The sequence below is a fragment of the Periplaneta americana genome, chromosome 1 (genome assembly GCF_040183065.1).
Source record: "Periplaneta americana isolate PAMFEO1 chromosome 1, P.americana_PAMFEO1_priV1, whole genome shotgun sequence".
Taxonomy (NCBI): Eukaryota; Metazoa; Arthropoda; class Insecta; order Blattodea; family Blattidae; genus Periplaneta; species Periplaneta americana.
In genome coordinates this window covers 210091039-210115320 of record NC_091117.1, presented here as the reverse complement: position 1 = coordinate 210115320, position 24282 = coordinate 210091039, and the positions used below count along the sequence as shown (strand labels likewise).

Genomic DNA, 24282 nt, shown 5'->3' with positions numbered 1-24282 from the left:
TTCCTGAATCTCGCGTCTGGCTCCCCTTAATCCTAACCTAATATACCACCATCTGTGACAAGACTGATAGGAGATACGTCGTAGACGAGAAATAGCTAAAAATAAAAAAAGAAGATATATATAATGCTAGTTTTGAAGTGTGAATATTTGTATTGCGTGCAGCAGATATAGAGAAAGTCGGTTGAGTTGAAAATATTCAAGATAGTGGAATTTTTGTGTTGTGTCTGCCGATATTTTAAGATACCTAGTGGAATTTTATCACTGTGTCTGCCGATATTTTCTTCTGTCGCAGTAAAATTGGTATGTGAAGGTGCTGTTTTGTGTTCTAATTCTAGGAAAAATTGCAGTGATCTGGTTGGTTGTAAACAAGATGTATGCTACATCCGAAATGAAACAATTGTGTGGAGTATTGAACTATTGACTTTTAGATGTATTGTCAAGATTAAGCCGTGTGATTACTGAGAAAGAAATACTGGTATTAGGAAAAAGAAGGTAATGTTCTAGGACGGGGTACAGCTTTGCCAACTCTTTACGTGTGAAAATTCGTAGATGACTTATGAAAATTCCGTAGATTGGGTAGAAAAATCCGAAGATTTTGCGGCTCTGTTCATGCGGCTTTATTTCGATACAACTACCAAAATAGTGACACTGACAAGCATTACAAAAAATAATAACTGCCCTTCTTGTTCTGAGCAAGTTACTTAATGGGCCAGTTCAAAAGGGGAACAACACCAAATTTAAAGTTTTGGGTAAACTGCATTTTAAAACTGCATGTTGCTGTGAAAAATCCAATTAACATCATTCTAATTGGAAACTTACAGGTAGTAGGCCTAATTTCAATGATCCTTGAGTTTTCACAGCAATATGAAACTTTTAAGATTCAGGTTTCGGCTAAATCTGAAAGAACAGGTATCCAGTAAGGAAAGTTATCCCTACTTTCGCCACACGACAGCTGCTCTCTGTCTACTGTCTACCCTCCGCCCCGGTGACTTACTCCCAAGCCCACCATAATGAAATGTGCATTCGACACTCACGAATTTAACATCAAACAACAGCTTCTACGATCTGTTCTTTCAGATTTTCCCAGAACTGAGTGAACAGCTGCATAATAAATTAATAATAATTGCTCGTCTTCGCTCAACACCTCAACATCTGGCTCTGCACAGATCGAACCAGTGACAGGCAGAAGCAGGCATTGCACCCGAATGACGATTCGTCGTTTAAATTTTCCACCTTAAGAATGTACATCATTGTTACCGTTTTTATCGTCTGGTGTTAAAAAAAAAAATACCAAAATGTAATATCAGAAGAGCATTATGCATTTCTCACTTTTAAAAAATTAAAATAAAATCTGATCAAAAAACAATTGTAGATTCAGTTGAAAAGTCCATACATCCGTAGATGCTGACAAATTCTGCAACGCTAATGACAGTGGCGAAATGGCGCTAAAAAAACCGCAGATACTACATGATATAGGCCCATCTTTTATAAAATTTTGTTTTTGTTGTTTAGTCAACTGTCCAAAGACAGGTTTGAACCTCATAAGTAACACCAATAAGGCATCACTCATGAGGCAACTAGGGCAGGAGATAATTGGTTAGGGTGGCCAGTTCCTTTCCCCCTCGAATGCATACATTGCCTCTTAGCTACATATTCCACTAATCAGATTTCTATAAAATGTTATTGTTTTGAAATGCACTGTATAATTTGTCTTTGGTGGTGTTTGTTTTATTATTTTATCGCCTCTTTTCAAACACTACCTAGGGTCTGAGAACTGCTCATTTTTATGATTTTTTACGAATCACCTTGTTAATACTGCATTTGTTTACCTGGTTTTTAATGTGACTTTTTTTTTAGTTCGTACAAGCATTCAGCTTTTTGTATTTTTTTTGTTTTTTGAAGAATTTTAAATAAGGGCACAAATAGCCATAGTAGCTGACGCGCCCTTTTTAAACCCCACTAATTAACTCTAATCCGCCATGATCATGCTTGCGGATTGATGAAATAAATACCGGTATACGAGCAGTTTGAGATATACAATTAATTGAAAAATATTTCCGAATTGTATTTGCAGTCTTCTTATGACATGTACTTAGTTTGTGTAGATGTGTTGCGTTTGCTATTGTGAGTTTTAATCTGTTCACAGGTGTGAAGTGTGGGATCAATGCCCTACATTCTTGTAAGGGGCACACTCTCGTCATATGGGAAGGATTACCTATGGCGAGTTCTGGTCTCAGGTTTAAAAGGTAAATTGGCCGAATTTAGTTTATAACTGACTTGTCAACAGAATGAAATGACATTTTTGCGACACAGTTTTGTATTATTTTGCGCTGCAACTTCTTTATTATATAATTATTATATTGCTCTAATAAAAATTAATTGGAAGTACCTATATATTTGTTATTTGTTAGGGTTCCCATACGCTCTGTAAAATACAGGTTTGTCACTTGTCCCAAAAGAGGTCTTTGAGACAAATTAAAAAAAAAAAAGACTGAAAAAACCAAACTGGAAATATTAACTTCTATTTTATTATAAGTCTCAGTCTCTATCACTGTTGGTGACTTGACAGGGTAAGTTTTAAATCCACCAACAAACTTCAGGGAGTGATTCCTGACTTAAAATGGATGGAACACAAAAGTTCATATCACCTTGTGTCCGGAAATGCATAGTTTCCACAGTAGATGGCATTCAAACAAAGAGCCCTGGCACACAATACATAGCCTGAATCCCATCCATGTCACAACAGGTGTTCAAAATGGCCTCCATGGGATACAATGCACGCGTTCACACATTGCATTATGGATTGCCTCACTCTTTCGACTGTTCCATTCTGTGTCCGAATAGCATCACAGGCTACGTGGACACACTGTTCAAGAGTCTCAACATCAGGAACAGGCTCACCATACATAATGTCTTTCAGATGCCCCCACAAGTAAACATCCAGGGGCTTAAGTCCGGTGATCGAGCAGGCCATGTAATAGGGCCTCCACGTCCTATCCAACGTCTGGGGAAGATATTGTGGTGTTGGCGAACATTAATGTGGACATGGGCTGGCACTCCATCATGCTGCAGCTGTTTCCACAAACACCATCTTGGCTTGTTCCTGGAATGAATACCAGACCAATCTGCTTCTACGTTGCTTAAATCACAAAAAGTACACTGCAAGTTATGAGAGAATATCGTCTACCGTGGAAACTATGCATTTCCGGACACAAGGTGATATGAACTTTTGTGCTCCATTTTCAGTCAGGAATCACCTCCTGAAGTTTGTCGGTGGACTTAAAACTCACCCTGTATAAGAACTTAAGCATAGATAAATAAATATCTAACTTAAATTAATTCACAATCTATAACTACTATTACTACTCTGTGGTGCTACAACCCATGAAGAGCCTTGGCCTCCTTAACAATTTTGATCCAAGCCGCTCTGTCTCCAACCTCGTATCCCCAGTTCCCTCAAATCATTCTCTACATCATCCAGCCATCTTGTAGGACGCCACCCCTCAGTTTTCTCCTGTCTGGATTCCCAGTAAATATTTTATTCACATCTATCTTCCTCCATTTTTTGCACATGCCCTAGCCATTGAAGTCTTCTTGCTTTAATTACTTACTTACAAATGGCTTTTAAGGAACCCGAAGGTTCATTGTCGCCCTCACATAAGCCCGCCATTGGTCCCTATCCTGTGCAAGATTAATCCAGTCTCCCTCAAATCCATTTTAATATTATCCTCCCATCTACGTCTCGGCCTCCCTAAAGATCTTTTTCCCTCTGGTCTCCCAACTAACACTCTATATGCATTTGTGGATTCGCCCATACGTGCTACATGCCCTGCTCTTCTCAAACGTCTTGATTTTAAGTTCCTAATTATGTTAGGTGAAGAATACAATGCGTGCAGTTCTGTGTTGTGTAACTTTCCCCTTTCTCCTTTAACTTCATCCCGCTTAGCCCCAGATATTTTCCTAAGCACCTTATTCTCAAACACCCTTAACCTATGTTCCTCTCTCAGAGTGAGAGTCCAAGTTTCACAACCATACAGAAGAACCGGTAATATAACTGTTTTATAAATTCTAACTTTCAGATTTTTGGACAGCAGACTGGATGATTAAGAGCTTCTCAACCGAATAATAACATGCATTTCCCATATTTATTCTGCGTTTAATTTCCTCCCTAGTGTCATTTATATTTGTTACTGTTTTAATTACTGATACTTATCCCAGTTTATGGTACAGTGCTCCTAGCTCCTGGTTTGGTCTTGCTCTCCAAATACCTTGATCGTTAACAGCTCCATATATCCTTCTCAATATTTTTCTCTCCCACACACTTAGAACTTTTACATCCAAGTTTCCGATCCGTTAATCTATAACTAATCTAACTTAATAATAAAAGCACAAAGACAAAATAATAGTACTTTCCGAATGAGCAGAGTTCATGCTCGGTGATACAGTAAAAAGAAAGAGAAAAAAAAAAACCTTAGAACAGACATGTAAATATCTTGGACCTAAATTTGCACTTTGTATTTCTTTTATATTATGTAAGTTTGGCCCCTCTGTCTCTGTAAAACTTGGGCCTATAGCCTGTCTTCCTCAACTTTCTTTGAATGTCAACTTTCTAGATGCATTGCTGCAAAACAGAAATAGATTAATTAATGCATTGTGAGAGACAGATGGATGGACATTGTCTTTGGATATTCAAAATATTTTTCTTTTCAGCATGTGACATTGAACAGCTGAAACAATGTGCATCAGGTGGTTACTGTGATGAATCAACAATAGTTTACCTGCAGCATCCCTGTGTCGTTCTTACTGCACTGGAGGTGTTGGGTTATGAAGTTGTTGCTTCTTCATCCACGTCAATCAAGCAAGACTATAATGAATACATGTGGACTATGAGAAAAGAGCTTGCAGAACCTGAACCCATGATTACCAAATCAAGTAAGCCTGTTTGTCAGTGATGTCTAAATATGTAGAAGTGTGATTTTTTGCAGTGGTAAAAAATATGAAATTCTTAAAATTACATTACTATAACGCATTTTCATTTTAATTCATTATTTATTCATTACAGTATTGGTTTTGAATCTGTTACAAAATCTGGCATTAATTAAAGTTAGAAATGTGTAAATTATTCTAGTATACAGGGCTACTACAAAGGCTTTACCCGATTCCATAGCCTTGTATTATGAAAAGTATGAGACATACATTATTGAAAGTTATACCAATAAAAGAGAAACTCATCAAGTTTTCGGTCCATCAACTGCTACAAGTGCTCTATGTGACCTCCTCTCGTCACGTGACAAACATCCACTTGGTAGTCTGACTCCTGCCACACCCGCTGGAGCATATCACGATCAACTCTAGCCACTGCTGCACAGATCTGGTTTTTAAGTTCTTCAAGATTAACTGGCAAAGGAGGTACATACACTTGATCTTTGACAAACCCCCATGGAAAAAAATCATAGGGAGTCAGATCTGGCGACCGAGGAGGTCAACGGAGAACACACCGATCGTTGTTAGAAGCCCGTCCACACCAACGTTGTGGTAGATGCTCATTAAGATACTCACACACTTCCAGGTGGAAATGTGGTGAAGCCCCATCTTGTTGAAATAAAAACCCTGGTTTATCTTCATGTAACTGAGGCATCAACCACTGCATTAGCATGTCCAGATAGATTCGACCAGTAACCATGTTTTCCGCAAAAAAGAAGGGTCCATACACTTTAGCACATGACATCGCACAAAATACATTGACCTTGGGTGAATCGCATACATGTTGTAAAACCACACGAGGGTTTTCCGTCCCCCACACTCGAACATAATGTCTGTTTACTTTTCCACTTAAATGAAAAGTGGCCTCGTCACTGAAAATCAGTTTACTACATCTGTCTTCATCCTCTATCAATTGTTGGAATTGAATACAAAACTCATGGCGACGATTGTTGTCATCTTCTGAGAGGGCTTGATGCAGTTGTAAACAATAGGGTTTCATTCTTAGACGTTTACGCAGCACTTTCCATACTGTCTGCTGTGGTAAACCAAGCTCCCTGCTTGCCTGCACTGTCGATTTCCTTGGACTTCGTACAAAAGCTTCTCTTATGCGCTCAACATTTTCGTTGGAGACAGATGGGTGTCCAGTGGGTTTTATTGTAGCGAGACTTCCTGTGGTTGAAAATCTTGTATACTAAGTGCGTATTGTCTTTTTATTTGGTGGATCCTTATGATATCGTGTACGGAAATGTCTTTGCACTATGGTCACTGACTTTGTTGTGTGAAATTCAAGTACACAATACGCACGCTCTTCTCCTGTCTCCGCCATTTCTTTTACTAGCCACCTAGCGGTCAAACAGGTGTACTGAGATACTCCCGCGAAATTCTAAACGAAACTTGGAAACTTTTTCTTTTATTTGGGACATTTCAATAATGTAACCCTAATACTTTTCATAATACAAGGCTATGGAATCGGGTAAAGCTTTGTAGTAGCCCTGTATATTTCAGACATATCTTGTTTTTTGAAAAGATAATCATATCTACAGCTTGTAAACAGCCTGCCGAGTTAGCTCTGTGATAGCATGTCTACCTCCAGACTAGCTGGCCCGGGTTCGATTCCCAGCAGGATCAGAAATTTTTATGTAAAATTTCTACCTCGGGACTAGGAGAAGTGACAGTGCACGACTTCCAAACACTAAATTGTGCACCAATATGCCTTGGTTAAATCCCAAATCTCTCCACATTCATATGAAGGGAAGCCATATGTCACTGTTGATAGTGATTCGTCCGTCGGACGTGGATGTTAAGCCTGACAGCCCTTTGGTGCTATTTGACAGGAGTAGGCTATGTGCTGGCACTGGGTTTCCGCTTCTCCCTTCCTCATCATCCTCACTCATTCCCTACACTACACTTAAATGAACGCTTACATAGGCTACACTCATCCTAGTATACGACATAACTCTCCACAGGTACCCATAATGCATAGCATGGCCTGCTGAAGTGGTGTGAAACTTGAAAAATGGGTCACAGTTCTGCCACCTAATCCGCAATATACGGAACGGGAATCACGCAAGTGAAGTGGGTAGGCATTAGATACACATACACATCTTGTAAACATGTATAATTTTGATATAGAGCATATTATTCACAACACTCTGGAGAACAAAGTCTTCACTTTTGCATCTTGTAAACCTAAGTAGACTAGGGTGACCAGATGTCCCATTTTTAACAGCATTGTCCTCTTTTTTGGCCTCTTGTCCCACTTCCCAAAAGAAATGTAATAGGGATGCCAAATATACCTTTTTTTTTTAATGATGTCCATTTCCTTATTTGTCTTAAAAAAGTAATTTGTGTTCAGAAACTCATTATTCTGAAACTTCTTAAAATCATTCAAAGACATACAATTTCAGTCTACAACTTATCAAACTTTATACAAATACAGAATTAATTTTCTGTCATGTCATACTACAATATTATTACCACGAATAGTTTCGACTTATAAAAAATCATCTTCAGATGGAAAACATTAATATATAACAAATTGAACACAGGTGACATACATTGCAAGAAGAACAGAACACTTGTACATATTGTAAAGTTAAAAGATGTATAAGACCATTATAGAGTTATAACTCTGTTCAGAGTGTAAAAGCCACACTAATTACTAAATTTCATTTAAAAGACGTTTTTGCATCGATTTCTACACCCACCAAAACTGTTGGAGGAAATTCAGTCCTCAAAAAATATGACACGATTCTGATAAGATCCTGAAGAATAAAAGTTACTGTAAACAATCTAGGTTAATAAAATGCAATAAAATATAATAAACAATACAACAGTTCTATGAACATGTGTGCTTGTCGAGCTTCTGTAATTATTAAAATCAGACATGTTACGGGGATTGCATCCCCATCATCAATGATGGTGAAGGCTGTAATGAAAGTATTTAAATTTACTAACTACAATAATTACATAATATCATTTGTTTGAATTTTAAAAATTGAGAATGTTTTAAACTGCTGATATAAAAAAATTTGAATTGACATCTTGTGATAAGTTTGAATTATCGTAAAAGTTAAATCAGAGAAAATTCGTCTGGTAGAATGCAGGTACTAATGATGAGATAAAATTTTCATTCCATAGTTTACAATGTCAGTATTAACGAAATTCTAGTATAGATGGCATATATAATAGTTGAGCTATAGTTAAGATGAGTACCTACCTTAAGGTTTAAATGCATCAGGATGTCAATAATAGGTATATGCTTTGAAAACAGCAGGGCTATATAATGTAAATCTAGTTAGGCTTAATACTTATATACTTTTTGATGACATTAAATTAAATATTATTTATTTCTCACAGAAGACGAATATCATATAAAAATACAGTTTCAGTTTGTATGACTGAAATGAAGGTAATTTTCATTCAGTTCCCCCCTCACACATGTCATTTTACATCTAGTAAAAATTATAATAGTCTTTTATTGACTTCTTGTGGTGAACATTCGTGATTTAAATTTTTAATAAAATTATTACCAGTTATATCCATTGACTTAAATCACGTTTCCTGTTAAACTGCTCCAAAATGCTAACCGTGAAATTCATAGGTACCACAACATGCAAAATATGTGAATACAAAACACTACATTTTTAATTCTTTAGAGACAATTAATGTTAGGTATCCTCCACAAAACTGGCTTCATTTATACACCGACGGATCCTTGATCTCCAGAGAACAAGGTGCCGGTGCAGGTGTTACATGCTGTTTCTTCTCACTTTATAGATCTCTTGGATATGGAACAACAAGTTTTGATGGTAAAATCATTGCAATAAATGAAAGTCTCAGGAATCTTCTATGCCACATCAATAAATTTAGGAATGCAGTAATATTGTCAGACTCCAAAGCAGCTATTCTATCAATAGTCTCTAAACACACACCTTCATCTCAAACAGCAGAAATAACTAAAATGCTCTCTCAATTAATATTACTCAATAAAATAATTGTATTCCAATGGATACCATCCCATTGTGGAATCCTGGAAACGAGAATGCGGATGCTTTAGCAAAGAAGGGCAGCACTGCTACTTACAGACCTGTTACTAAGTCTACATATTACTCTGTGAAAAGATTGATTAAATCTACATACGTAGACTACGACAAACAAAATTTGATAACACAATCCCAAGGGAAAAAATGGAACTCTCTGCATCAAAATTCACAGTTAATTCCTAATTTACCACGAAAATCGTCTGTAGCTGCATTTAGATTGGCAACAGGCCATGATTGTTTGGCCAAACACCTACATAGAATTGGAATATATCAGTCCCCTAACTGCCCATTGTGCAACTCAAACCAAGAAATGGATTCGGAACACCTCAAAATCTGTGCTTCATGATAATATCTTTGAAAAATATTGGAGTGCAAGAGGTCAAATGACTTTATTGTCAAACGCCTGGCATTAGAAAACAATAACAACATTTTTAATTCTAAAATGATAAAAATCACTACCTCTATTTCTGTGACTTTTCTGCACAGATTTATAATACTGCTACTTGTAACTTAATTTTTTGTTTTCTATTTCTGCAGCTGTACACACATGATGAGAACAAAAAAAAGAATTGGGAGTTACAATTGTATAAATAGAAAATCATTTGGAATATTCACACTGGTTGTAGGAGCAATAAAGCATGGAGTGAGTGAGTTTGCATGTGCAAAATGTTCCATTACTGGATCTTTTTTCAGCTGCAGCAATAGTTATTCTTTGATTGATATAAGTGCAGGTGAAGATAAGCCTTTCATGACCGATAATGTTTCGACAATAAGTTCTTATTCTCTTCAGTGCTGAGAAGCTTCTTTCAGCACTTGCTGTAGACACTGGTATCGTTGCAAATAAGCACACTAATCTGTAGATAAGATATTAGGAAGACATTTGCAAGTGTTTTCATTAACATAGTACACTAGTAATTCTTGAAGTTTTGTACAGTTCTGCTGTAGATCACGACTGTTGTAAAACACTATCAGTTCATTTTTAAGACTCTCACTGTCGAAGTGTTCAGGAAAATAGTTCAGTAGTGGTGAAAATACAACAGTAGGAAGTTCTTAGAAAAACGTTCAAATTTTGTAGCATCGAGTAACTTTAGAAAATACAACTTCTTTAGGTCTTCGAATCTCACTTTCATTTGTATTGTCGGTGTATCAATGATGATAAAGTACAACTGATGGAAATGTGTTTCTGGATCTTCAGCTGCAAAGCCTATTCTCTTGATCTTAGGAAGTGTGTCTCCAGTTTTATTAGCAGCTGATTTAAAATGTCTCTCATATACTGCATCACTTCTTGATTTCTTCAGAAATTTAATCATCTCACTTACACGGTTAGCGCAGAAATCAATATCACTAGTTTTCGTTTGGAGAATGTTGAAGAGAATACTGGTTTTCAGAAACACTACACTGAAAACCAAAAGCAAGTAATATTGAATTCAAAGTCTTTTAATAGACGAATAAATCCATTAGCTTCCCTAATTGTCATATAATTCCTCTTCCTTGAATCGTCTTCCAGACTTCCAGTAAACAGTACAAGAAGACTTTCCTTAAGCGCTTTCACTGATTCAACCAAACGAGATTTGAAGTTCCATCGAGTTTGGTAATCTGATTTGGTAAGTGCCGTCATACGTTTCTAAGACTGGCGAAAAAATGTAGGGAAACCACTGACAATGGCAAAGAAACTCTACATCCTGACTGCAGCTCTTAGATGACACTAGGTTGTCTGCATGCATGGCAGTGCATAAATAATGCCTGTTTGGCTTTCGGTTTCATCTTTGCCTGTAGACTGTTTAATTCTCCCATCACCATAAAAGTGCACAAGTTTTCTCTCTTAATTCAATGGCTGTAGTTGTTGATCCTGTAAATTGTATAGGGCATTAGCTGTTCTGTCGTCATTGACATTGCAGAAATCACAGAAACATTCTTGAATATAATCACAGGAACCTATATAGGCCTATCTAAAAATTATGAAGCACTGTTTCTGAATTTCATCCTCTCTTTCTTTTCTTATAAGTAAATAATTTTTAATAGTTTTTGACAAACCAATAAACATTTAAGAATTGTTGAAATACATTTGCAGTAGTCTTAGAATGTAGGCTTTCATGGCCGGCGTTGATAGGATGCGTATTTTCCGGGCTAGAGGGCCGTGGTCTGTCGGTGTTACAACCAAACGTTTCGTCCACTACTCCGGTGGACATCTTCAGTGGCGTGGTACACGTGTGCAGAGAGATCTGCTGTGTGTATCAGGAACTGGCATTGAGACTGGTAGCACGTTGATATTTAAGGTGTGGGACGGTTGTGGCTTTCAAACCCTTTCTCTGACAATTAGAGACTCATAAACACAAAATCAACTTTAACCTTAAGGAGGAAGGACTCAAGGTCAACAAAGCTTGGTATCCAGCCCTCAGAAGCCCACACATCAAACCCTTTCTCCGACAATTAGACACTGTGACAAACAATCAGAATACCGAAGCCACTGGTGCGGACCGCGGCGACGACAAGCCACAACCGTCCCACACCTTAAATATCGACGTGCTACCAGTCTCAATGCCAGTTCCTGATACACACAGCAGATCTCTCCGCACACGTGTACCAAGCCATTGAAGATGTCCACCAGAGTAGTGGACGAAACATCATGTTTCATTAGGAGTTTGAAAAGCTCTCTATAATTGCCTTGGTTTGACATTGTTTCACTTTCGTCTTGGCCTCTAAAAAGCCTTTCTAACAGACACATTGTCCACTAAACTGGATAAAACATGTCGGGTTTTTTTTTTTCTCCTGTTCATTGTGCTTCACACGAGAAACCCTGTCTGCTTCATTTAACACTAGATGAACGTGATATTCCTTTTTACCAAAGACTTAATTTTAGTGAGGTATGGAGATGTTCCCGTGATTTTTTGTGCCTCTGAATCCTGCAGCCCAGATTCTTATTATCACTGAATCCACTAAAGGACCGAACATCCTTGGAATATGAGAACAAAACACAGAAAAAAAATTGTCTTTGTTCACAGCCTTTTAACCAGGATGCTTTTTCGTACCATGTTGTGGAAAATTGCAGTTTCGTGCCTTTCCTGATCCCACATGTAAGACCAGGAAATTAAAAGGAATCTCACAAGTTCACAGCAATTTTCGTGCACACCACATCACACATGTTGGAAGAGACTAGCTACTAAACACGGAACTGGAAGTATTACATGTAAGTGGGAAATCATCTGTTAGGTAAGCAACAACACTGTGGTTCTATGTTGCCATGTGTGTACGTTGTACCCATGTACTGCAATTCTTGTGGTAGTGTGTCATAGCTCTTGATTCTGTGTGGGTCATGGTGTCTATGCTACAGAAGTCTGGCCACATCTCTTCTCTCTTCTTTGCTCACTCATATAGTAGTTTGGTGATAGCCTCTGTAGATATCAGTAAGTCGTCTGTTCGGAGGTTTTGTATGAGAAATATCTCTCTTGTGAATTCATGGCTCAAACTTGAAGAAGCCGGGTTATTTCTAGACCATATTCTTTATGGGGATTATCTTTGCTTTAAATATCCTTATTGCTGTTTGCAGTGAAAGTTTCTGAATTTCTCTTATTGTATAAATAACTTTTATTGCAGCTACTGTCCTGCAGTTGTGTGGATATGAATGATGTTATGTGCGTTTGTAAGGTTCATTTTTTTTTATCCAATTTAATAAACCCTATTTCACCCTGAGGTATATTAGGGTTATAGTTAGCATCAAAATACATATTTTATAACCAATAAACAATAGTAAAGTGATAACATAAAGTAGTGGTCACAGTTACAATTCACATGAATTATGTAGTAGCATGCACATTAGTGAAAGAATGGCTCCTGTTAAAGATTAATGAGATGTTTGAGGAATAATCAATATAAAAAGTATACAAGAATGTGTAACTGTTTCAGAGTAAATCACGATCTTAAAAAGATAATCAATAGTATATTAATAAAACAAAGTTTCACTTTCACTTTCAGATTAATACTTAATTCATGAACAATGAAACAGTTAAGAGTAATAAAGAGATATTACAAGCAATGATTTACGGTTACAAGTTACATACCTACAATAATTAAAATATAACACAAGTAATGACTTACAACTAACGAATACCGAAATTCTTGAAGGGCAATATATAATGGTAGAGGCAATACAAAAGATTTAAAAACAAATGTAAACAGTAAAGGAATAGTAGAAAAAATGACTTAAGATTACAAATGAAACACATTCTTTTTAAAGTGATAGGTAACAACAAAGAGATACTAATAACAATACACTGACTGTAGTTACAGATTAAACACATTATTAAAAAAAAAAAACACGCAAAGGATTAATAGCTATTTTCAGGCATCATTCAAAGGGACCATGACTGTAATTCACATCTTCTTGAAGTTATTTCGTATATTATTTTGTGTTTCAGTCTATTTCAATTTGTTATTTTTCACTGTCAAAATATGTTTCATAAAGCTTCAAGACATTGTAAGGTTAATTCCAGATATCTATAGTGGTTTGTTGTTTCAAGAGCTTTTCATTCTTAATAAAATTGATTATTTCAGTCGGTCTTATTTTTCCCCCTTTCTTGAAGCATTGACCTGTGATGGGCTAATTGAGTCCCCCTGTAGGACTCTGTTGGTTTCTGTGATGTCTGTAGATTCTGTAACTGTCCTTTATTCTAATTTTTTTCGGCTTCATTATGTCTCTTATCAGTTTAGTGATGTAATTTCCTTCTTCTGGAATATTGTGAAATATCTTCTTCCCTTTTGTTGTGTTAGTGCTTCCCCTATGGAGACCCTTGTACCTAGGACCACATATGTATTTTCATCATCCTATAGCTAACCTTACCTTTGATATAAAATAATGCTTTAATACATAGTTTCAACATCTTTTATTAAACTTAAAATTGAATAGATATATGTCGAAATATTAATTGAAAAGTGTTCAGCAAATGGCCTGAAGTACAAAGCATCCTTGTACCTGGGGCCAGGGTCAGTTCTGGGTATTACACGGCTGCATGCTGGATATAATTGGTCGCCCTAAACAATGCACACCACGAGTACATTCACAGCTTAATCCAACCTATGGAAGCCTAGTATGTTTTTTGCGACAGAATCATGTAATTGACAAAGAAAAATCCATAAAAAAATGTATGAAACAGAAGCAACTGTTAATCAGTACATTAGAACAGTGCCTTTCTTGCTTTCTTATTTGCCAGCTTATCAAAAACATCATCTGAGTCTAATTTTTCACACAACTCATTTTCTATAGCTAACAATTCTTAAACCTTTCTTGAGTCATTGATTGTTGTTTTGCTTACCTCTATTAAAAGGGTTCACCTGCATTACGAAATTACTTTAACAATTCTGCCATTTGTTTTAAATACACGTAATTGAGGGTATCCATTTGAGCAGTGCTTTCTCGAAAATGAATGTAGAATAAATTTTTTCTCAATAATTTATGTTTCCTTGTTTTAAATTTCATAAGTTTGTGAGAATGATCCATATACATCTTTTACATTTTTTCTTTTCATAACTCTTTCCACTAACAATTCGGTTTCTTTTCTTGGTGCACTGCTTTCGGGTGCTAATGATTCACTGTTTTCAGGTGCTGATGGTGCCCCACACATCTCTTCGAAGCAGGGAGTGGCATGAAAATTGGAAGTCTGATGTTCAGTAGGGGTTTCCTCATTGTTGATCAAAACTGAAAATTCGTCTATTTATTACTACATGTTCACCTATGAATGGGAAAGCTGTCATACAGAGTCTATATTTTGGTAATAAATGTTATGTTATTTAGATGAAATGAAATGAATGGAGTTTACTTTGAAGATAAATTGTATTCATCATGTTTGTAACACCATCTCCCAGATATTCTGCTGAAGAGTTTAATTCGCAATGTAGAGATCTCAGCTGGGCCCCTAAAATGCTGCCAGTTTTCTCATTAAGAAAATTGGTTTGTTGAATAAACATTCCAGCTGTTTATAAATTTCCAACTGAAACGAAAATGTACAATGTAAATTCTTTTGTATGTGGCATTGCTTAATTACTACTTTCTTATAACATATCGTCACCTGAATGCAAGAACTAGGTAACTTGATTTTTCATATTTTGTGACATTGCCTATTTATTTATTTCTTTCACTAAGGAATATGTCTCGTTTTCTTTTACCTATTTGTTACATTGGAAAACAGATGTCGCTGGGTCGACCTGGTTGGCGAGTTGGTATAGCGCTGGCCTTCTATGCCCAAGGTTGCGGGTTCGATCTCCAGCCAGGTCGATGGCATTTAAGTGTGCTTAAATGCGACAGGCTCATGTCAGTAGATTTACTGGCATGTAAAAGAACTCTTGCGGGACAAAATTCCGGCACATCCGGTGACGCTGATATAACCTCTGCAGTTGCGAGCGTCGTTAAATAAAACATAACATTTTGATGTCGCTGGTATCGTTCGATCAGTTACCTAGTTCTTGCATTACATTTTGTGCGATTTTTGCTATGCTATAAAAGAGGCAACTAAAAAACGTAAATTTCGAGTTATCTAGTTCTTGCATTCACGTGACGATATAATAAGTTGATTATGGGTACTTACCCTACATTGCAACACTGTATAAGCTTCTTTTGTTTCTGGCTGAGTGGAAAAGAAAGCCTGATGGCCTTAACTCCGCCAGAATAAATAAATATTATTATTATTATTATTATTATTATTATTATTATTATTATTATTATTATTATTATTGATGGTTTTTCTAGCCTTTTTTATTAGCCTATCATACAGAAATTTTAATTGCTTACTAGTTCTGCTTCTCGAGTTATTTAATTCACGATTAATAAAATTAAAACTGTAACTTGTGAAACCATATGTTCAGTTTCGAGGAAAGAGCCATTACTATAGTGTGACTTTCGTTGTACTTAATAAAAGCTAATTTTCAATGTAATTTTTTTAATAATTCGATAGGAATAATTACCTGTTTTTACAGTACAAATGTATTTTTTAGTGGAGCATATCAGTTTAAATATCACAACACTCTTTTGAAATCTCAGTTAGATTTCTTTAATTCGTGAATGAAATAACTCGAGAATTGGTGTTACTATCTGCAAATACATAGTTTCATATAGTTCACCATGTTTCTGCTAGATGATTACGCGAATTTTTAAGTCACCGGGATACCATCTGTTGATTTAACCCTAGATCATATATGTAACAGATATGTCGGGCTTATAGGCTTTGAGGTTAATAACTTTTGTCAGGTTTACTACGTTGCCATCTAGTTGTTACATAAGGAGTCACGTCATAATTCCCATTAGAAATTGCATTAGCGACTGTGCTGCCATCTCGTGTTCGTTTACGGCGGACGGGTGGCGATCCTGGCAGTTGTTTTCTTCAAAGTGCTGCCGATTTTAACGTAGCGAGGAGTTATCTGTTACATATATGATCTAGGATTTAACCCATTCCAACCGTGCCACAAACCTCGAAACATTGCCCTTTTGTTCCAGGGAAAATTCAGCAAGTTTTGAACTGCATGCAGTGTCAAAAGTGGCATTGTATACACAAGAAGAATAGAGTTGCACCAGCTGAAAGTGGGTTGTAAAGTTTAGATAATTTTTTTTTGGGCAAATTCATCATCCCAATGCCCTTGGATATTACACGTGTAGATGTCTTATTATTGTATACATTTCTGCAAAAATGAAAGGAGTAAAAGTAAAGGAATGAGTTACCATGAATTCTCCATTGACAGCGAACTGCAGGTGGAGTGGCTACGTGTTATTTTAAGGGACAATTTCACGCCAAATTCACAGTCAAGTACATCTGTATTGTATAGCAAACACTGGACACAAGAAATCTACAGAACCAGATTATAGAATTTTTAAAGCAAGCAGTGTACTATACCAAATCGGTTTTCAGGTTATCCAGCTCATAAAATACCAGCAATAAAATCAAGGTGGACAATAAAAAAAATTATTAGCTGTGTCTTCATCCGAGAATCTTTATGGGATCAGCATAGGGTCAAGTGAATAAAATCTAGCAAATGCTTTTACTAGTACATTTTAGGCAAAAGCTACTAATATTAGTGAATAACGTCTAAGATAAAGCTTTTGCTAAATAGAAAGATCTAGCGGTACTAGTAAAAGCTAAATTTTCCAGCATATACTAGAAAAAGTGTGAATAAACCCAAGCATTGTCTTGATTTTATTAGCAATTGCTTAAAAAAATTTTAAGTGTGGGTCAACCCAGACTTAAAGTTTCAGTCTTTTTCTAAACTTTCATCTGAGATGGCGGGATTTATGCAGTTGAGGTCTCCCAAGTTCTACAGGGAACGAGTAAGGACTAGGGAAGAAGACTACTGTGATTTCTACAGGTTTAATGAGGAGACTGTGGAATGGATTGCTAATTATTTTCTTGGTGCGACGAATGAATCCATAGGTGGTACCTTGTCTTCCAAGCAATGGATGGAAATCTTTCTTCGCTTTGTAAGTGACCCTGGATTTCAGGCAGGTATTGGAAAGGACATTTGAGTGCATAGGACGACTGTCTGCAAAACGGTGAGTTTTGTGCTTGGCAAAATTCTGGATAAGACTCACTTATGGATTAAATTTCCTAGAGGTAATAATGAACTCAGTAGTGCCAGATTAGAATGGGCAGAAAAGTATCAATTTCCCAGCACCATAGGAATCATAGATTGTACTCATGTCCACATTGTGAAGCCATCACATAATAGGGATGAGTAGGCTATATAAACAGAAAGGGCGAGGCTACTATCAATATGCAAGCTACCTGTAATGCTAAGGAACAATTTACAAGTGTAGATGCACAATGGTCGGGATCAGTCCACGATAATAGAATTCTGAAACGCTCTGATATCTATCGTGGAATGAACAGCCAGGAGGATTATGTACTTCTTGGTGACAGTGGTTATGGAATAACTCCCTGGCTCATGACACCATATAGACGACCCAACACTCCTCAAGAAATAGCCTACAACAACTTGTTTACAAAAGAGTGGGTAATAATCGAGAGGTGCTTTGGGCAACTAAAAAGAAGATTTAATCTGTGATTTATTAAAAATCACAGGATGCTTGCTCAAAATAGTTACAAGTAATGCTCGGGAATCGCTTCCACAATCATCAGAATACCCACTTTCGGAAGAAGACATTTCTAAAACTACACACCTGACCTAACACAGAGTCGAACTAAATAAATACCAAAGAAAACAGATGTTAATTAAAGTAATTTCAACAATCAGCCAGCAAAAGCTGAAATTTTCCAGCACTTTCTACCTAGCATTAGCAAAAGATTATTCACACAAAGTTAAGCTAATTCTAATGCTAGTACTAAATGCTAGATAGCAATAGCTTTTGCTAATACTTAATTCTAAAAGCTAATGCTTACTTTTTATTCACTTGGCCCACATCTTGGCCAAGATCTCTCCACAATAGATTTGTCCTTAATAAACTGTGGGATGAGGTGGCAGTTGAAATGAATTCTACACGTAATACAACTTAATTTTATTTAGATAACCTCAAACAATCATAACATGGTTTACTGCTGAAGATAATATAGTCTATAATTTACTTTAAAATCTTATGTGATTATATAAACAATGAAAATTATTATTACGTGACCTTGGATTGTATGATAACATATCACATGATACGAGATCACACGTTAATATTATGCTGACAAACATACGGTTTGAAAGTGTCTCGTACATGCTGTGCATTGATTTTAGGTCTACCTTTAGGAAGTGGTTCCCCATGTTGTCTTCGAAACATAGTAATATCTTTTACACCGGGGACAGAACAACTAGAGGCTTCAGTGACGTCACTACAGAAGAGCCCACACACAGCAGAATTGTTCGTTGCACTACAAACTGAAAACGTTGACCACTTACTTTTACTGATCCAGCTGCACTCTCACAATACAATAACTTATGTTCAGAAAATGTTTTGCAGATGAATGGTTCCGTACCTGCTAGTGCGGGAAGAGGGGGTGGTCGGAATTGCCCGATTAGCTCATGTTTGAGACTGCTGCCCTAGACAATGGGGAAGTTTCATAAATTGTAGTAGTCCATCTGCAATTAAAAAAAAAAATCTGTCTTTGGTTGGAATTTGCATATGTAGTGATTGGAATGTTGACCATAAGACCTTTACCATTTCTTTGATTATTTTGGAGACCACCATTCCAAATGAGAATGCTTAACTTCTAAAAGACATCCCAGTAGAAAAAAAATCTGTAAAAATAAATAAAGTTTAATTACATTTTTATTACAACACTCAATTTATTGCATATTAAGTAAATGTAATGAAGATTTTCATTTATTCTTAGTTACACAATGCAGAACTGTACACATTGTATACTTCACCCAACATAATTAGGGATATTAAATCCAGATGTTTGAAATGGGCAGAGCATGTAGCACATATGGATGAATCTAGAAATGCATATAGTGTTAGTTGAAAGACCTTTGGGGAGGCTGAGACGTAGATGGGAGGGTAATATGAAAATAGATTTAAGGGAGGTGGGATATGATGGTAGGGACTGGATTAACCTTGCTCAGGATAGTGACTAATGACAGGCTTATGTGGATGCCAATGAATCTTCGGGTTCCTTAAAAGGATTTGTAAGCAAGTGTTCTTAGGTGAAGCTGTCAGAAACAGGCTCTACAGGACAAATTTAGAAAAGTGGTAGCCTCTATTCCAGAGAAAAGGTCTGATGACGTGGCGGGAAACAACATCTTCAAATTACTTGGCCACAATGAGAGTACCACAAGACAGCACTTCCCTGCCCTTACAGAAGCTTTTCTGGTGGATGAAGCCGACAGTTTGGATTTGAAAGGGACTGCGGGGAGGAGGACAGTATTTCATCAGACTCATCTTCTGTGCCGAGAACAAGCAGTACAAGTCCCAAGAGGCAGTCTACTTGCGCGTAAGATATTGCAAGGGAGATAGTCAATATTGAAACAGAAAAGCTGCGCTATTTCCAAAATAAAGCCGTAAAAGTGGAAATGAAAGATGACGAGGATCTCAATTTTTTTTTTTTTTAATTCTGTTTGCCTCATGTGAGGTCTCTTTCTCCTGATTAGAAGATGCTGACGCGCCCTTCAAATTTCACTATCTATCTATCTATCTATCTATCTATCCTGATTAGAAACTTCATTTCAGGATTCAGTTGATGCAGCGGGGATAAAAGAGCCATATAATTAAATGGGACTGACTGTTTAAAAGAAATAGGCTATGTAATTGAAAGAATATTGTGCAAAGATAATACCTTACAGTTAGCATAATGAGTTTGGTAGTAAAATTATCACTGGTCTTGACCAATATGCTGAGGGAAAATTTCCGGTATGTAAGGAAATTTAATGTGAAGGAAGGGAAATTTTGCCAAAACGCTTACCGTCATTGATTGAGATTATATTAAAATGGCTGTTTGGGTGGAAGCGTGATGTAATGTAACTTTGGTGATCATTATTTTATGGCATATAATGCTTGTTTCTAAGAATTGGAAACATTTATATTAGGTGTAGCAGATTTGGGGTGAAAATACTCACGATAGAGGAATTTTTGTGGTGTGTGCGCCGATATTTTGTTCTGTGGCAGTAAAGTTGGTATGTGGAAGTGCTATATCCTATTCGTTATTGTAGAAAAATTTAGTGATCTAGTTTGGTGTAAACAAGGTACTACATTTAATTTATGTGCAGTGGACCAATCTTCGTTATCTCCCCACAGCACACACGGAACTGCGTTTCGTTATGAGCTAGATTGGTTAAATGAGGCGAGAGGCCGAGGTATGTGACAAGGTTGGTGGGTTAGTTGAGTAGATGTTTAAGTGACGTGAGACAGGAATATGTGAGGGTTTCGGTGATTTACGTACGTTTCTTCTCCCGAGTGTAGTGTGGGGAGACTTCGAAGGTTCACTAATACTACGTTTTAGGTATAATATCAATGTTGGACCGTTATAATCATTGAAAAAGAAATAATGGAAAAAGTGGTGTTCTATGTTTTATGAAGTAGGCTACTTGGCTAGTTACGTCAGGGAGGATAAAATCAACTAAATCTTTATTCCAGAGCCCATGTAGATTTCTTGGATTTTCTATTGCACGCGATGCTGAAGGTTTTTTTTGACGAAAAAAGTGGAATAGTGATATAATTTTCAGAAGGAAGGTAGTTTGAAAAGTGAAGAATTTATATAGGACGTCAGTTGACTTAAAACATATTAGAAAATGAGTAAAAATTGGAAAGTATTTATCGGTGTAGTTAACCTGAAAGTGATTTAATACGTGAAATGAAGATGTAAAACACTTCAAAATGAACGTGAAACGCACATTTCTTTTCATTTAGTAGGCCTATATGCAAGGCATACGGAAAGCCAAGTCTAACCTAACCTTGCCTGTCACAAATTCCCCTAGAACTTAGAAATAGTATCCAATTAAATTTTTGATTTAATGATAGACTAGCCTATAAAATACCGCTAACTTTAATAAATGTCTTCAATCCTAGAGATTCTACATTAGAGCAACAACCCCGTATAACTTTATTTTAGAACACTGCTTTTTCTTTAATTTGTTATTTTACGACGCTTTATCAACTGCTGCGGTTATCTAGCATCTGAATGAGATGAAGGTGATAATGCCAGCGAAATGAGTTCGAGATCCAGTGCCGAAAGTTACCTAGCATTTGCTCATGAGGGAAAACTCCAGAGAAAACCTCAATCAGAATTTGAACTTGGGCCCGCTCATTTCACATTCAGGCGTGCTAACCATTACTCCATAGCAGTGGACGAGTATTTTTTCTTATTCAGCTAAATACTCTTGAAGGAGGTCAGAATAGACATGTAACTTGAATCCTGAATTGTAACTGCACTTCTTACTAATGAATTCTTGTTCCTATTCATGAACTGGCAATCTTCGAAATGTTTTGTACTGAGCTCACAATTAGGCCTATTTTTCAAATAATAGCAGCTGTTGTTTAACAGATTCTTTCTTTGCCTATTGACAGCCCATTTCTTACACCTATATTTAGAAGAATGAAAGCAAATGTAATTCATTTATTCATCCATCCATAGTTTTCTGCCCAAGGGCAGGTCTTTCACTGCAAACCCAGCATTTTCCAATCTTTCCTATTTTATGCCTTCCTCTTAGTGTCTGCATTCTGACGTCCTCTTAGTCTCTGCATAGAAAACGTTAGACACTAGAAATAAGAACAACAATAAAGTAATATGAGAACAAGATCACATGATAGGCTACATTGATCTTGTTACCTTTAGGTTCCTTCGGAAATTGGAAGAAACATAATCAGGATTACTATCTTTCACGGGCGGCCCGTCCTTATGTGCTACAGTGCTACAGCACAATGATAATTTTTGCTCAAATAATGTGTTTGCCATACCACCATAGTATCTGATCTGCCATTTGATAATTTCCCATGGTTATGTTCATGACACGTTATACAGTGTCTAGTCTTCGCTCTTAGCTCTTTGGTGCCTCAGGAGGTACAGTGTGCTACTCAAAACTCTACATGAGAATGTAGACAATTAATGCGCATGTGCGAAGCTGAAATCACTGCCCTGATTGGCGGGGAAGTGCTGTAGTCAGCTTCAGCACGACACAGCTTGGAGATTGCAAAAGTAAAGCGTAACAAAAGAATGCTTGTTTGTGGAAGAACTCGGAACTACGTAAATGTATTTGGTAATTCAAGTGTCCGACTGCTGCTGCTTTTTGAGGTTCCTCCTGAATCAGTCTGCAGGAGAACGGAAAATGGAATCCCAGGAAATTGAAGCCAAGGAAGTATGTGACCGTATAATTCAGGAAACTACTCACCGTTTCCAGTCTTTAAGCTACCTAGACGCAACAATATTATTAAACAGCAAATTTTCTGGCAATTTTTCGCATAGCCTAATTTTCCTGAACGCGAAGTTCCTGTCAACAGCTATACTGTACTGAACAAAAGAGTGTTAAAGACACAACTTTGAGTTCTGTACGGAAGACCTGACTTCTGGAATATATATGGAGCTGTTCAATTGTTACAATACATAGTCTCCAACAATTCACAGGATCCATTCTGTGAAATAACGAAGTTGTTAAATATTTTGGTTACAACAGCAATCACCACTGCTGAGCCAGAAAGATGTTTTTCTTGCTTAAAACGTATAAAAACGTTTTTAAGGAACACTATGTCCCAGGATCGCCTCACTGCTCTTGCAACACTGTCAATAGAAAAGAGTATGATGTCCAAGATGAAGGGTTTAACACTAGGGTAATTGACAGGTTCTGCAGTAGGAAGGAACGTCGTATGGATTTCATATTTCGTAACTAGGCGAGTCTCAAATTAAGATAAATACATATAAGTGTATACAGTAGGCCAATATAGAAATTTTAGCACATTCATTATTTTGAGCACCAGCCGCTACTGCTATCTTTATTGTTACTGCAAGTAATAAGGGTCTTTGCAATTCTCAGTCTTTGACAGTGTTCAAAACAACCATTCAAATGTAATAATTACATTACAAAATGCCATACATTCTTCAGCACTTAGCAGATGTTAGCGGGTAAGATGTTGTAGTTGGCTGCTCCTAGGATCACTAGTGAGATGCACGCACATATCCATCCTGTATGAAATCCAGCCGAGTGTCGGTACTGTTACAATATGTATACTGTAGTATAACTATGTTCTGTTCTGGGTCGGTGGTAGTTTTGGACATAATTAATATGCTGCAAGTTAATTGAAAAATGTTTCCTTTTATGACATCTGCTTAGTTTGTATAGAACTTTATATTTGCTATTGTCTGTTTTAATCTGTTACAGGTGTGAAGCGTGACTAAGTGTGGAATCAATGCCCTATATTCTTGTCAGGGGCAATCTCTCGTCATATGGGAAGGATTACCCATGGCGAGTTCTGGTCTCAGGTTTGAAAGGTAAATTGGCCTAATTTAGTTGATGACCCATTTTGTGTATATATTCGAGTATTTGTCTATGTTTCTAAATGCATTCTATTCTTTCTCTATCAAGGTTTGGCTAAATGACCTGTTCCAGTCAGTCTTCTTGGACTTCGTTTCGCTTTAGGTCGATGTTGTAGCTGGATGTTGGATGTTCTAATATCTCCCACCTTTTCTCTGTGGTGTGTTGAGTTTTATTGTTAACTTGCATTGTTTGGATTTGCCAATGGCTTTAAGTTTTGAACATTATTTTTATTTGAAAAATGGTATGCTTTTCATATAGGTAACAGATTTGTTTTGTGGCTATAAGCTTTAAACATTATTTTATTTGAAAA

General features: G+C 36.7%; 2 protein-coding genes across 10 annotated transcripts in view; both read left to right on the top strand.

The window, feature by feature from the left end:
- Positions 1–15713, top strand: LOC138707360 (uncharacterized). Of its 4 annotated transcripts, XR_011334201.1 has the most exons (5): positions 5–300; positions 2147–2246; positions 4711–4932; positions 12032–12216; positions 14626–15713. XR_011334201.1 is itself a non-coding variant. In XM_069836664.1 (4 exons), exons 2-4 carry the CDS (start codon positions 2165–2167, stop codon positions 6965–6967), a joined length of 321 nt encoding a protein of 106 aa, XP_069692765.1. In that variant the 5' UTR covers positions 1–300; positions 2147–2164; the 3' UTR covers positions 6968–8305. The 4 variants fall into 4 exon arrangements, 3 of the variants coding, with proteins under 3 accessions (XP_069692765.1, XP_069692748.1, XP_069692757.1); XM_069836664.1 differs by lacking the exons at positions 12032–12216; positions 14626–15713 and adding an exon at positions 6951–8305 and having other exon boundaries at positions 1–300; XM_069836647.1 differs by lacking the exon at positions 12032–12216 and having other exon boundaries at positions 9–300.
- A 4696-nt stretch (positions 15714–20409) lies between these two features.
- LOC138707307 (uncharacterized) overlaps positions 20410–24282 on the top strand; it is a 28899-nt gene continuing 25026 nt past the window's right edge. The window contains exons 1-2 of one of the 6 annotated variants that reach the window (XM_069836620.1): positions 20410–20621; positions 23817–23926. In XM_069836620.1, the coding sequence (XP_069692721.1) occupies positions 23845–23926 (82 nt within the window). In that variant the 5' untranslated portion in view covers positions 20410–20621; positions 23817–23844. Of the gene's footprint in view, positions 20622–20664; positions 20814–20928; positions 20948–23816; positions 23927–24282 lie in introns of those variants that run through there. The other 5 variants (XR_011334188.1, XM_069836622.1, XM_069836625.1 and 2 more) reach the window with 5 other exon arrangements.